Below are 15344 nucleotides of genomic sequence, written 5' to 3'. Positions count from 1 at the left end.
TTTTTAAACAGTTTCTTGTTTCAATGTTTTCTGCTTTGACATTTTCTAGTTTTGAATTTATACTTTGCTCTTTTTTTTCTTGGTTAAATTAGCTAGTGGTTTGTCTATTTTAATTATTTATTTAAAAAAAACAAGGATTTTGGGAGCGCCTAGGATGCTCAGTGGGTTAAGCCTCTGCCTTCAGCTCGGGTCATGACCTCAGGGTCCTGGGATGGAGCCCCACATTTGGATCTCTGCTCAGCAGGGAGTCTGCTTCCCCCTCCCTCTTTCTCTGCCTGCCTCTCTGCCTACTTGTGATCTCTCTGTCAAATAAATAAAATCTTAAAAAAAAATTCTAAAAAAACTGGGATTTTGAAACAGTATGTCTAATTTTTTTTTCTGTTGCTACCTATGCTTTTAATTTTGTTTCCTTTCTTTTGCTTTTTTTTAGTTTATTTATTCTTTTTCTAATTTTTTTAGTTGGGAATTCCATCATTTATTATAATTTTAAGATTTTTATTGATAAATGCATTTAGTGCATTTAGTGAATTTTCTCATGTTCTTTGTTTGAAATGTTTTCTATACATTCTGAAAGCTTTTAACTGTCAATGTTTTTTTTTTAGAAATTCAGGACTTTCAGTTTATATTTCCTCTTTTACCCAACAATTATTTAGGAAAAGGTTTTAGATTTCCAAACAAATGGACCTTTTTGGTTTTTGCCAATAATTTTCTGGTGTTATTACATTGTGGTCAGAGAGAGCTGTTTGTAATAGCTTTACACTTTCTAACTTACTTAGGTTTTCCATGTAACTAATATATGATCAATTTTTGTGAATGCTTCATGAGCACTTGGGGAGAAGAAGGTATAGTCTCTTAGTGTTTAGCTATAAGCTCTGCCTTATTGATTTAAGTTACCAAGTTTTCAACATTCTTATTCATTTTTTTGTCTACTTGGTCTTTCTTGCACCGAGAATAATGCATTCCTTACTGTAGGCTGCTTTCACTACAATAAACAGACTTGCCTTGTAGCGGTTTGATTACCTTTTAGGTAAACTGTTTATGTGTACATCTTAAACATAAATGTTTTCAAATATCTCTCATTCGTTGTCATTCAGGCAAAGAAGTGATTCCTGTTTCTCTTCTTTCTTACCATTTTTTTTTTTACCATTTCTCTTATCTCTTACTATTTTTTTTAACATTGCTAGTATGAAGTGCACTTATACAACCACAATAATGTAATATGATGCTTTCTATGTTGTAGATTAGATTATGGGCCCTTTAAAAACTGCTCTATTGAGGTGTAATTGCTTCACATAAATTCCACACATTTAGAGTGTGCAATTTGATGTTTTGACATATGTACGAAACCAGCATCGCAATCAAGAGAGTGAAAATATCTGTGACTCCCCTAAATTTTTCCTTGACACTTGACCTTCTCACTGCCTTAGGACCCCCACCTCCCATCAACCATGAGTCACTGTAGATTACTTTGCATTTTCTAAAGTTTCATAAAAATGTATTCACTGTATTATTTTTGTCAGGTTTCTTTCCCTCTGTGTAATTCCATTGTTGTTGATTCACTAGATCTTTTGGTAATGGTTTTGTAACATAGCAAGGACCTCTGTGATTAGAACTCATGCAGTATCTGATTGTAACTGAACTTTCTGGTCTGGGAATCTTTTTGTTTCCCCTTGTACCATCTCTTTCTAAGGTACAGTAAGTGTCTCATTTTGCACAGGAAGTGTTTCTGTTGTAACTGATGCAATTTTGTGCTGTCAGTGTTACTTTTCAAAAATAAAAAAATAAAAAAGAAACACTTTCTAGCCAAAAAACAGTAGCAGCCAACAGAGCAATTTCTTGCGCACTCACAGCAATGAGGTGTTAATTTCAAGGCAAGGTGGAACCTTTTAAAATGTCAGTATCAGTAAGCATTTCTGTTGAGGAAACAAACACTCCATAAAAGTTAAGGCACTTTTAAAAACCATTGTTCTCTTCTGCCTGTAGCTTTTGTTATTCTCATGTTGGGCATCTTGCCCTTTCCTTCTTCCAGGAACTGAGAGGGGTCTAGGATTGTCCCCTGCACATTTACTTCTGGAAGTTTTCCCAAGCTCTACTTTTCTGAAGCGACTATGGGACAAGATTTCTGCCCTGGAGGACATGGGGATATACAGCTCCTTTGTTTGACAGTTGCACAAGGAGGGGGTGTTCAATGGCGCAAAGCCTTGTATTATTGAACTGCTGCATTCTGAAAACACACAGGCTGACGTCTTCAAGAATGATAGAAACCAACTGCAGACCCAATTAGGAGATTTTCGTTTACTTTTGGTTTTGTACTGAACATTTTTTAGGTGTATTAAATAATGAGATCATGAATATAGAAAGATTTAAGATATAGACTAGTTTAACCTGCCTATTCAGCACATCCTCTATACTGCTTCCTGAAAAATCGTTGTCTTCATTCTTCTGAAGTGCAGGGGGAAGATAATCTAAAATTTCTTTTGAGGATGTTTCACTATTTCACAACCATTATAGTCAGGAAGTCGTTATTCTGTTTAATCTAAATCTTTCCAGCTGTATTTGTACCTGGCGAAGCTAAGAAGTAATACACTTAAAAGTAGAATTATCCTTAAAATTATAACAATGATAATTCTTCACATTGAAAATAACAATAATAGTTATTATCCTACTATATGCCAAGTTCTGTTCTCATCTTAGTGCAGGTATTCATACATCCAATCCCCATCGCCATTTTATGAAATAAATCACTTTATTCTTTCCATTATACAAATGAAGATATGGAAAGGCAAAGTGACTTCTATTTAGAATCTCACAATTAGAGGGGTACCTGGGTGGCTCAGTAGGTTAAGCTCTGCCTTCAGCTCAGGTCATGATCTCAAGGTCCTGGAATCGAGCCCTGCATCGGGCTCCCTGCTCAGCAAGGAGCCTGCTTCCCCCTCTCTCTCTGCCTGCCTCTCTGCCTACTTGTGATCTCTCTCTCTGTCAAATAGATAAATAAAATCTTAAAAAAAAAAAAAAAGAATCTCACAATTAGGAACTAGCCAAATAGGAGTTGGACTCCAGTATACATCCTCCTAACTGCTATGCTAGCTACCTGGCTTTCTCAACTCATCCTGAGATAGGAACCAAGAAAACGCCATCCAGTAGCTTCTAAGGTCGGGTGTTGTGTGTGTTCTTTCCCACAATTCACCTCCTCAGTGGTAGCAGCAGCCTATGCACTAGGCTTTGCGGCAATAGTCTTGGCTGTACGGCTATGTGCCTACCATCCTCCAGGTGCTCAAGGTCCTTTTCCATGTCACTTGCATGTCCTTCAAGGCTCAACTTAAATATAATCATCTCAGAGAAGCCTTTCCTGATATCTCTTGACATGGTTATAAGTGATTCCCCCCACTTCCTTTGGTGAGACATTGCTCATGATTTACACAATAGGACTTTTCTTTCTACCAGGAAATATTTTCCACACATTTACACCTGCCTTTCTGGACTGTGAGTCCAGAAGCACTGTGAGTCTAGAGCAGAGACTGTTTATCCCTATAATTCCAGTAGCTAGTATTTAATAAATGGAAGTTGAATAATTTGAATAAGAAAAAGGTCAATTAAATGTTAATGGTATCACTTATGTTAAGTAGCCAAAATTAAATTGAGATTTTTTAAAACTTTTATTAATTTACCATTTCTCTCTCTATCCCTGACCAGAAGATAATGTGTTTATATCTCTTTAAACTGTAAATGGTTCTTAATGAAAAAGGAATAAGAAAATGTATTATAATTTCCTAATTTGGTTATGGATTTTGTCAGATCCATCCAGTGGGAATGTGAAGACCTAGTCAGTGAGATCTCCCGCCTCTCCCCACAGCTATTCCCTGGCCACCACCCAGGGAACAATAAAAATACAGCCACTTCCCATGCTCCTGTGTCTTTTAATACTGTCATGCTCCAGTCATCCCATCCTATGATGTCATTGTTTTCTGTAACTGGGGCAGAAAGGAAGGCAGAAGAGTCAGATCACTGTATACCCATAGCACTTCTGATTCTCATCGTCTCTTGCATTAGAGGCTTTTTTTTTTTCTCTTCCCAGTAAAGTCTGAGAACTGAAAAGATGATGGCGCCCCTTTCAACCATGAAGTTCCAAATAAAAATAATTCCTAACACCAGCGAATTTCTGATATATTCGACAATAAAAAATCAAATGAAAAATAAAATGTGTTTCCTAAGCCTAAAATCAATTTGCCTCTGGATTATCCAACACCTGACTCATTTCTGTTCTCCATTCCTGCTGTGTCCAGTTTAGGTGTTTTCCGTCCTTTTTCCTTTAGTTACTCCTCTTATACTGACCTTTTAAATGGCAAGTTGTTCCACATTTCATCATCAGATTAATTCTAGTAAAGCCCAGGTCTTATTTTTGAGCCAGTGTGCAACACACTTCTTGGCAAAATTAGGTGTTTAATAAATGTATGGAAGAGTGATGTCACTCACTCCTGCAAAACTCCCTTTTCACTACTTTTAAGGTGCTCCATATTCTGACTCAAAGTGTCTTGCTTCATTTTCTATTACTCCCTTCGGGCTAGTTGTGCTCCTCTGGAACCAGCAGCTCTGTGTCTTCTGAGCATATCCCATGCTGTCCTGCTTTATTCTCATATTCTCCCCTCTTTCTGGAGTGCTTTCTAATAACTTCTCCTACTTGGATTCCTCCTTATGTGTCAAGGCACGAGGATACCCCTATCCAGCATAATTCCCATCTCCCTCTGAAATCTATGGCATGCTTTCTATTCCTCTCTTTTGTATGTGTGCACAGTTGTCTTGGAGTGCTCATTTACTCACATGTCATACCTTTGATGCCCAGCTGTGCCAAGTTCCTCTGAAGTACCTTCTCCGCCCTCGCCCCCCCACCCCCTGCCCACATGTACAGAACTCAGGAACTCATTACATGCGGCACACACATGGGGAAGAAATGTCAACTTACCTGAAGATTCTGTGGAAGACGTGGAGGAGGTTTCTTTTCCTTTTTTAACTTTTTGTTTTAGAATAATTTTAGATTTCGGTAAATTTGCAAAAAGAGCAGAGCTGTCACCTACCCCATCCACCTACAGTTTCCCCTATTATTAACATCTTACATTAGTGTGGTACATTAGTCACAATTAATGAGCCTGATTGATACATTGCTATTGACTGAAATCCACATGTAGTATTCAGCTTTCCTTAATTTTTACCTAATGCCATTTTTCTGTCCCCAGGATCTTATCCAGTACACCACATTATGTTTAATTGTCCTGTCTCTCTTTAGGCTTCTCTTAACTGTGAAAATGTCTGAGACTTTCCTTGTTTTTGATTACCTTAACAAGTTAAGAACTTCTGGTCAGTGGTCTGTAGAATGTCCCTCCATTGGGATCTGTCTGATATTTTTCTCATGATTAGACTGGGCTTACGGATTTTTAGGAGGAAGACCAGGGAGATCGAGTGACATTCTGATTACATCATATCAGAAATCTAGACTATCAATATAACTTATCATTCTTGGTGTTAACCTTAATCAGTTGGCTGAACTAGTGTTTGTCAGATTGTTCCAATGTAAAGTTTCTCTATTCCCCCCTTTCCTTATTGTATTTTTTGGAAAGAAGGCAACATGCAGAGCACACACTTAAGAGGTGGGAGTTACCTTAAGTGAGAGGTTGAGATAAGGAGTGGGGAGTGTCTGTGTAAATTATTGGAGTAATAATTTACACAGGCGATTTCCCAGCTCCTCCGTTTAAAAAATGTAATCAATTATTTATCAGTATGGACTTAAGGTTTTTTATTTCATCCTTTGGACTATGGTCCAATGTTACTTTATTTATGTTGTTCCTCAAATTGTTCTAGCTTTGGGCATTGGGAGAGCTTTCAGTTGGCTCCTATGTCCCTCTTTGACATAGCCCCATTTATTTGTTTGTTTATTTTTGGAGCACTTCCTTTGTTTCTGACACTACAAGATAAGCCAGGCTCCAAATGTATATTTCCTTCCCCAGTCCTAGAATCAACCATTTCTTTGAGGAGCCCTGGCTCTTGTTATTGGGGAAATAGCATCTGAGATCAAGATCTGGGTGGTAAATATGCTCATTGCAACTGGGTGTTGTTCCTTCTAGCGCTCTCAGCTGACAGAGTGAGGAAATATATATATATGTATGCAGACATATCTGTATATATTTCTATATGTATCTACCTGTATCTATTTCTATTTTTTCCCTAAGATACTCTTTCTGTTATAAAGGCCATAACCTTAATGTCATCTGCAAAATTCCTTCATAAATTAGTGTGTGTGTTCTTTTTTAAGATTTTATTTATTTATTTGACAGAGAGTGAAAGAGCACAGGCAGGGGGAGCAGTAGAGGGAGGGGAGAAGCAGGGTCCCCTCTGAGCAGGGAGACCGATGTGGGGCTTGATCCCAAGACCCTGGGATCATGACCTGAGCCAAAGGCAGATGCTTAACTGACTAAGCCCCCCAGGTGGCCCCATAAACTAGTGTTTTATTGAATAACTGGTAATAGGAATTTGGGGAAAAATTCTGCCTACGGCACTGAGTTTATATTTCAGAATTGAAGTGTGCATTTTTCCAGGTTTGTTAGTTTTTAAAAGTAATACAATGAGTAAATGTATTGCACAGTCTGCTAAATGTAAAAAGTCAGAAGCAGACTACCTGTATCTACCTTTAAACACCAGTTCCCAGACATCCCCAACTCTAATCCCTTACCACATCGATCATCCTAGCCTTCTCCCCTTGCTGGTCTTTAACTTCTCCAATAGTAAGAAACCTGGCTCCCACCATTTACCATCCATCTACTTAATTTTTTCATTCCAGTATATATGTAGAGTGGTCTCAGAATTGTTAACTCCTATCCCCATGGGAAACAACTTTATCCGTTGGATTACAGTGTTTCTTTTTCATCATTGGTTTTACAGACTTTACTCTTTTCTAGAGTTATTCACATGAGCAGTTTCTTTTTTCTTTTCTTCTTCTTCTTCTTCTTTTTTTTTTTTTTTTTTTTTGCCACCCCTTTCAGTAAGGTTATCCATTTAGCTAGTCTGGAAGTCTATATATTATACGATGCCATTTGAGTGACATTCTGGTAAAAGCAAAATTTATAGAGATAGAAAACACAGTAGTGGTTGCAAATTCTTTGTCATATTCTGCATTCCACTCTGGGACCTCCTGACCTCCAAATGATTTTTAAAAAAAATATTTTCATACATTAAGGTTTGCTCTTGTGCCATAAAGATTTATGGGTTTTGACAAATGCTTCTGTTATTTGTCCACCATAACAGTATCATACAGGATAGTTTCACTATCCTAACAAGTTTCTTGCAGTTTGCCTATTACACATTCTCGCACTCCCAAGACCCTGGCAACTACCGATCTGCTTACTGTTCCTACAGTTTTGCCTTACCTAGGATATCATGTAAATGGAATCGTGCAGTATATAGCTTCTTCAGACTGTCTTGATTCACTTACAGTAGTCACCTAAGATTTATCCAAGTCTTCGCATGGCTTGATAGCTCCTTCCCTTTTAGCACCAAACGGCATGGAAGAGGGTTTTATGTTCTCAAATCCACAGTGCGTAGGTATCCATTTGACATTTTTTATTCTCAAGTTTTCTGGCCACACAAGCTTTTTTGCCGTATCCCTGTGCAGCACTCAGTTGTTTTCCTATTGTCATGAACAATTTAGCTCTCTTCCCCAGACTTGCATATGCTGCTCAGTAAAGAACACAGCTCTTAGCATTTTAGCTCCCACCCAAGGAGCTTCTCAGACTCTACCTTCCTAGTCACACTAGGAAGAACATTACGTAAGAACATAAGAACATTACAGTTCTTTATGTTTTTGATTAATATTGCCTCCGCCCAACATCTTCGTTTCACCTCTCTTTGTATGGTTTTTTAAAGCATAAACTGTATCTTTATCATTGTATTCTGGAACAATGCTGCGGCTAGCCCCTAGTGTGTATGCAGTAAATATTTATTGAGCAGACAAATAAATGACTTGGTACAATGTAAAAATCAGATGGCAAAGGAACTGACAAACTTGAAATGCATGCTATATTCCATCCACTTGGGTAGGATATTTGTTTACTATGTACTCTTTTCTTTTTTTTCACTGTGTGAAGACCACTTGCAAAAAAATGGCCTGAAATCTGAGATGCATTCAATTTATATAGAACACATGCTGTTTATAGAAGCATTACTCAATAGTATCACGCTAGTGAACCTTGATAATATGTGTCAGAGGTTTTCAGCATTAGCCCAGATCATCAGTTTTACTACAAACAGCTGAAATATATTGATGGTATAAAATTTATTTTCTCATAAAATGTTGCATGGCCAAATTTTGGGAGTTGGCTAACCAGCTTAGAATTATTGTTATCTATATTTTTAGTAAAAGGAGCTGAGGTGGCTGTTTATTAAGTCATTAGCTTAAAAAAAATGCCTAACGTTGATATAAAATTTAAATACTGGGCCTCCGAAAAAATAGCCTAGAATGATCCTCATTTCACATACTTAAGTTCTAAGATAATCTTGGAAGTTGCACCCATCTGTGGGTGCTTCTTACAAAACCTGCGTTGGATGGGTACTTGCTGTCTTCAAGCTGTGTACATCAGCCTCTACATGCTAGAGCCCTAATTTGATGTAAAAAACTTCAAATTTGGGTAGTGGCAAAAGAGGAGTTCTTAAATTTCTCCTCTTTCTGATCCTTCTCTTTCCTTTTTCCTCCTCTTCTTCCTCTTTGTCCTTCTTAAAATAGCTGCCATTGTCTTGGGTTATGGAGAATGTTGTCACCCACAGGAGCAATTTTTCTTCAGTTAAATCTCACATGTTTGCAGTCATCCTTCAAATACCCAGTGGTTTGTGTCAGAAATGAGCAATTAAGGGGCTTGTTGACCTTTCAGAGTCAAGAATTCTCCGTTTTAGGGATTTATCTCTTGCTGGGAAGATTTTTTTTTTTAAGCATAAAAATGTGTAGAAGTAGAATATTACAGAAACACTTTGAGTCTTTGGCTAAGTTTTAAAGGAGGGTACTCCATCTTTTCTGGTTTCTATTGTAAGGCAGGTGTATGTATTTTCAACATGTGAAAAGGCTGAACTCTGTCTATCTTGTACTTTCCTGAGCCCTTCTATTTGTAACATTCAAGTTGCGGAAATGACTAAGAAGCTGCTACTAACAGCCAGTGGTTAGCTGGAAGTGGTTGTTGAATGACTTCAGGTGAAGTGAGCCTTTGTTTCTCAGCCATGAAAAATCATTAAGTCCTCTAAAAAGGTGCTAGAATTGAAACAAATAATAAACAGAAGGTAAAGCAGTGGTGGTTAAACGAGGGCTTCCAAAAGAGTTTGCTTCTCACAATAAGTGAAGATAAGATTTCTTGGCATCCAGATGAGAACTTTCCAACATTCCATGTGTGCATAAAATTCCATATATGCAAACAGGTTTCACAATTTCAAAGATCTGGATTGCTTGTAGGCTGGATTTAGCTGAATTGAAAATCCATCTCTCTGGTGTTCACCTTACCCCAATGATATGCGAATTTTATCCTTAGGGCCTGTAAGAGTTAATATCCTAAGTTGGAATTTACTTACTAGTAGATAGATGGTTGGGGGAAATTGGTTCAATGTTTTTCTTAACTGATTGTGCTTTCAGGGTGAAAATCAGCAGACTATGAATAAAGAGTTGCCAAGAAGATCAGTGCGTTCCATTTGTACCTATACCATTGATTGCATATTTCCCTCAGGATAATTCTGCTTTGACAAACACACACATAGTTTCTGGGAAAAAAAAAAAAAATGTTAGTAGCAGAAGCTGCTGCTCTGGCCTCCTATGTTGGCAGAAAGAGATTGCCTGATTTCTATGTTGGCGATCCCCCTATTTTTTTTTTTTATCGCATATTGAGTAAAAGGGGACTGCTATACTGCAAACAATTGGGATACATTTCTTTCTGCACTGATAAATTCTCTCAAGTTTTCCAGTGTTGGAAAAGGTGGGGTGGCCCTTCGTACGTTTTCAAAACTGAGCCTGGTGTTCTGTACTGGGGAAACATGCATGGCACCTTACCATGTTCCTGGTGCATCACGTATGTGGCACATTTTACAGGTTTCAAAGCCCTTTCTTATATTATTTCATCTTCATTTTATAATGATTCTGCCAGACAGCATAGACATCACTGTAATGATTTCTCGATGACGAGGAGGCTCAGAAAATTTCAGTAGGTTTTCTATAGTCACACAGCTAGGACGTCAGGCTAGGAGCCAGGATTAGGACCTAGGTTTTCAGATTTGAGGAAACTACACAAGTTCAGAGCATGATTGCTTTTGGTCAAAGGGCCTTGCAACATGATAGCAATGATATATTTTGCAACTTATGCTCTAGGGTTATCAGACAGCACTTTATACTTCTCTTTCCCATCACTGTGAGCTCTTCGTAGAACGAGATCTCATTGTTATTCTTTCCTCTGATTTTTAATAATTAATCTTATTTTCCAGCAGGAATTTTAAGACCTGACCTAAATATTATAATTAACACACTGCGAGGCTCTATCAACACGACCCACTTAGTATCCCTTTTCCGGTGTGGAAACTCATGAATGTAATTTAATGTTACTTTCAAAAGACTGAATTTTGCGGCGCCTGGGTGGCTCAGTGGGTTAAGCCTCTGCCTTCGGCTCAGGTCATGATCTCAGGGTCCTGGAATCGAGTCCCGCATGGAGTCCAGCATCGGGCTCTCTGCTCAGCGGGGAGCCTGCTTCCCTCTCACTCTCTCTGCCTGCCTCTCTGCCTACTTGTGATCTCTGTCAAATAAATAAATAAAATCTTAAAAAAAAATTAAAAAAAGACTGAATTTTGTGTTTTGCAGTTTCCTTGATGGAGTTTACACAGTTGTAGTCCGTGAAAGGATGGGCTGTCTTCTGAAAGCTCTCTTCCTCTGGCAAAGGAAGGACACTAACCGCTGCTGTGTTAATAGTGAGAGAGGAGAATTTTGATTCTTCCGGTCATCTTTTGCCCAGCAGAACTCAATACACAGCTTCTATTCAGACCTGATCATTATGCCTGGTCATGACATGTTTTTACGATGGAGCACGATGTTACGAGTAGAAAGGGACTGTTTAAGGAAAATGACTTTTCTACTGATTCTTGGGTTTCTGAATTCATATCCGTTTAATCTACCTCTGTCTTTTGGTCTTTTCCACATACAAATAAGTCCTCATATCTTCTTGTTAGAATTGGCCATTTAGAGCCTCTTGACAGAGTTTCTAGTCATGAAAGTGTTCCTATTTCTCAGAACCTGGGAGAAACTCAAGAAATGGCGTTTTTTCTACAGTTAAGCCTCCTGCGTGTGGAGTAGTGCATCATGTCCTTCCGAATTTTTCTTAAATTAAATGATAATGCAAATTTAATTTTTCTCCATAGAGCCCCATCTATGAACTGATCTGAGCATATTTCCCCTTTTTGTGATGAGGAAAAGAGAAAAAAAGAAGTGAATTTTCAGGGGTGAAAGTTGTGTTCCTTTTAACTGGAGCACTTACTCTATACCTAAGAGCATTTGAAAAGTCTTGGAACCTAGTTATATTTTCAAGAAAAACTCCAGATATTGAATATATAAGATTTCAGAATCCCGTTTTGTGTGAGTTCTTTAGGTCTGTATGGAATGAACATGAAAATGTGTTGGACCTCTGGGAAATGTCACTCTCCTTTGTCCTCTTAGGTGGCCATGTTTGTACTGCAGCTGGGCAGCGCCACCTTCCTGCTTACGGAGCCCGTGATCAGTGCGATGACAACCGGGGCTGCCACCCACGTTGTGACTTCACAAGTCAAGTATCTCCTGGGAATGAAAATGCCATATATATCTGGACCACTTGGATTCTTTTACGTGAGCTTTCCATATGTCTTTGTTCGTGTATTTTGGGAGTGTGTTTCACAAAGTAGAATTCGGTGAATTCTAATACTGAGATTTCTCGGTAGGAAGGGAACGTGGGTTTAAATACAATCTTTTTGGGATACTTTTAATGTAATTTAGGATATGAAGCTAACTCAATGTGTTCTATCTACTGATTTTGGAAGCAATTCTTGATAAAAATTGAGTATGATGTAATTTGGGGTCATGATTAGAAAAAAATAACTGGAATTTTTTCAGGGGCCAGCTCTGTTGCCAACTTCTAGTGGAAGTTGTCTACTGGGATTGGGGCCCAGTTTGACTACCGGACACTCTACCACACTCATTCAGTATTGTGAACTCTGGTTCGGCTCAAATCACAGGCCTGGGCAAAATTGGTGGCTGGAGCCCCAGTCCCTGACAATCAGCTACTAAAATTCACTTGAACCTGAGGGAGGAACCTATGGCCAATTTCAAAATATTACCCTAATGATACTCCATTGATTTTGTCTCTTTTTGAAGCTGACCTAAAATCTCTGACGGCTCAGGAAGTCATATCCTATGGAGCTTTATAAGAAAATGAATGTTTCGTCAATAAACTGGAGGGCAACCAAACTTCATTTTACTTAATTTCTTAATTTTATGTAGTAGAGAAGGAAAAAGAAAATATTTCCGTTGTACTCTTCTAGGTTCTGAGCTGTGGACCCTCTAACAAAAAAACAGATTAACCAGAGAAAACCAACAAGTTTATTAACATGTGTATCCTATAGGCAAGGGAGAAACTCAGAGATGAGTAACTGGAGAAAGGCTAGAATTTGGGTGTAAATACGTTCTTCACCCAAAACAAATGAGGAAAGAGTGTGAGGAGCCAAGTTATGGGAAGGTGACCAGGGAAAGTACGGTAAACAAGGATAAGGTTTGCAGTGCAGATTTAAGTTGTTCCTTCTTGATGGGAGTGCTTTGCGATTTAGAGTCACCCTTTCCTTCTACAGAGAGGGAGACACCTTATAGGTGGAGATTCCTTTATGAATGTAAATTTCCCTTACAAAAGGGTCACTTATATTCTGTTTCCAGAGCTTCTTTGTGTCTGTTAGTTTCTCAAAATAACAACCTGAAGATAATCCTTATGTCAAACAGGCATATTTTGGGGTGGTACCTCCTGAGCTCCCACAATGTAATGCTGCATACTAAGTAACACTAATGTGTTATCAGTGTTGAGAGAATTCTGACCCTCAATTTTCTTGATCTTAAAGGCAAAATAGTAGCTTAACATCTAAGTACAATAATTTCTTCATCTAATGCCTGATGTTAAGGTAGTTTGCGGTGTTTCACTATGATACACAGCTTCACGAGGATCTTTGTTATTTGTGTGTTATTATTTGCATCACTAATTATCTCATTGGGATAAATTCCTAGTAATGGAATTACCGGATCAGAAGGATATAAGCTGTTTGCCAAATTTCAGTCTGAAAAGTTGTGCTCATTAATATTGCCCACTCACCTTATCATTGTCAACTCTAATTATTACTATTTTTTAAAATTTGTCACTCTGGTACCTGAAAAGTAGTATTATCTATCTGCTTAAGTGTGTGTTTCTCTGAGTGACTGGTGGTGAAGCAGTCAATAAAGATAGTAATTGGCAACATGGAGCTGGAAGCTCATTCTGAATTTTTGCTATTTGGGTAATATCCTGCTCAATGATTCATTAATTATAAGAGAGCTTAAAACTAAAACAAGAGCGCTGGAACTGAGCCTGGAGGCCCCAGATCAAAGGAATGCAGACCAAAGTAACTGTAAGCCGTCAGGTGACGGGTCCCTTAAGACTTCTGGTGACAGCAGGTCTACCCCAGAGAACCAAATCAGCACTGGATTCTGTCTTGACCTTCCTGAATGGTGTGCTCATCTGTGCATGGGAAGTGTAAGGAAATGTGAGCGGATTACAAATTAGTCTCTTCAGTCATATTCACACACAAATAATCATCCCTCCTTTTTCCAGTTCTGTTAAAAGAAGCAGGGGAGCCTGATAAGGGAATGACATTCAGTCTTTCATCTTGTTTCTCTCATGGCAAGTATATAAAATGCCATGTTAAAGTGTTTTGTGTATGATTTCTTTTTTTTTCCATTTTATTTTCTTGTGAGGAAAACTGTAAGCTACTTAATCTTTACCTTGTTTGTCAAATCCTCTGTGGCTTTTTGGAGGCAAGGGGTTAAGTTCTCACAATGAAACAGGATCAGATTTTAAAATACTTATAGATGGCTGGCTTTACAGTATTCAGTTGGTGGGAATTGCTAAGCTGTGTGCTGATGGAAAATGAAGAAAGTTGCTATTGCTTTTCCACGTCCCAGAGTCCTACACTGTTTAGTTGCTGGGTTGGAATGGTGCTTTGAGTCTTTGCCAGGGTTTCAAAAATGAATGTGGGTATTTTAACATCAAAAATTGTGGTGATCTGAGCTTTAGATTAAGAAATAAATTTTGTGTCATGCGTAGGTTCTACTGGGACATTTGCAAAGTGAGCTTTGGTGTAGTTAGGCTGAGGAAGCTGATGATGATAATGTAAATGTGAACTTGCCCCTAGCTTGTTTGGGTGTGGTGTGCAGGACCAAAGCTGAACTCAGCTCTGAGGTATAGAACAGAAAACAAAATGGAGGCCTTGATCATCAGGGCCAGAGAACCCAGAGGAGGGTGAATTAACACATTGGGGGATTGTTCAATTTTGACTATGTTTCCTACCTCTGAGGTTTCACAACTCTTCTATCCTTTTTGAAAGCTACTCAAGCTGATAGGAGATAAAGAATATGTAGCTGATTATCTTTGGAACATAAATTAATATCTAGAGTATTTGAGACTCTTGTACAAGAGTCAGTGGTCACGCCTAATTTTCTCAGCTGGAACACTCATTTTTCTTAAAAGAATTCAAGTTTGGTCAATGAAAATGTCTGTTGATTAATTCTGATAGTTGCAATCTTTGCTATCAACAGGGAGAGAAAACGTCAACCTTCTGCCTTCATCCTGTTCTGAGGTCACTGGAGGTTGGGGTCTCTCCTTTCTGCCACTGGGATGGTTTCTTAAGTGTCTTCTACCTGGGGGATGCCTGATGCTGTGTTATTAAGAGACTCTATTTCTCTAGTTTGAATATCTAAAATCTCCATCCCTTTGGTTGCTCTGGACTGGTGGGTGTTCTTGCCTCAGCAAAACATTTTTAAAGAGCAGTTTGAGTCAGAAACACCTGGTGGTAGGTTCTGCCCTGTCAGCTTGTAGAACAGACGTCTGATAAGTCGTAAGAAGTAGATGTGCCTAATGCTTCTCCCCTTTCTACATCTGCCATGTAGATCACAGGCCACCAATGCCAGCTAAGATCAGAGAGGCCACTTCTTCTCTTCTAGCTGAAAACTGGTAAGGAACTTCACCAGAGGAGGGGCTCTCCCATAAGTGTCATAGCCTACTAAAGCTTTCAGCTGC

The 15344-nt window shown here is 38.5% G+C and overlaps 1 protein-coding gene across 1 annotated transcript in view; it reads left to right on the top strand.

Moving 5' to 3' along the window:
• SLC26A7 (solute carrier family 26 member 7) overlaps positions 1 to 15344 on the top strand; it is a 114569-nt gene that overhangs the window by 37823 nt on the left and 61402 nt on the right. The window contains exon 4 of the mRNA XM_046020188.1: positions 11717 to 11881. Coding sequence (XP_045876144.1) covers positions 11717 to 11881 — 165 coding nt within the window. The remainder of the gene's footprint in view (positions 1 to 11716; positions 11882 to 15344) is intronic.

This window comes from Meles meles, chromosome 1 (assembly GCF_922984935.1).
Source record: "Meles meles chromosome 1, mMelMel3.1 paternal haplotype, whole genome shotgun sequence".
Lineage (NCBI taxonomy): Eukaryota > Metazoa > Chordata > Mammalia > Carnivora > Mustelidae > Meles > Meles meles.
The sequence above is the reverse complement of the archived record's forward strand: the minus strand, read 5'-3'. Positions and strand labels throughout refer to the sequence as shown.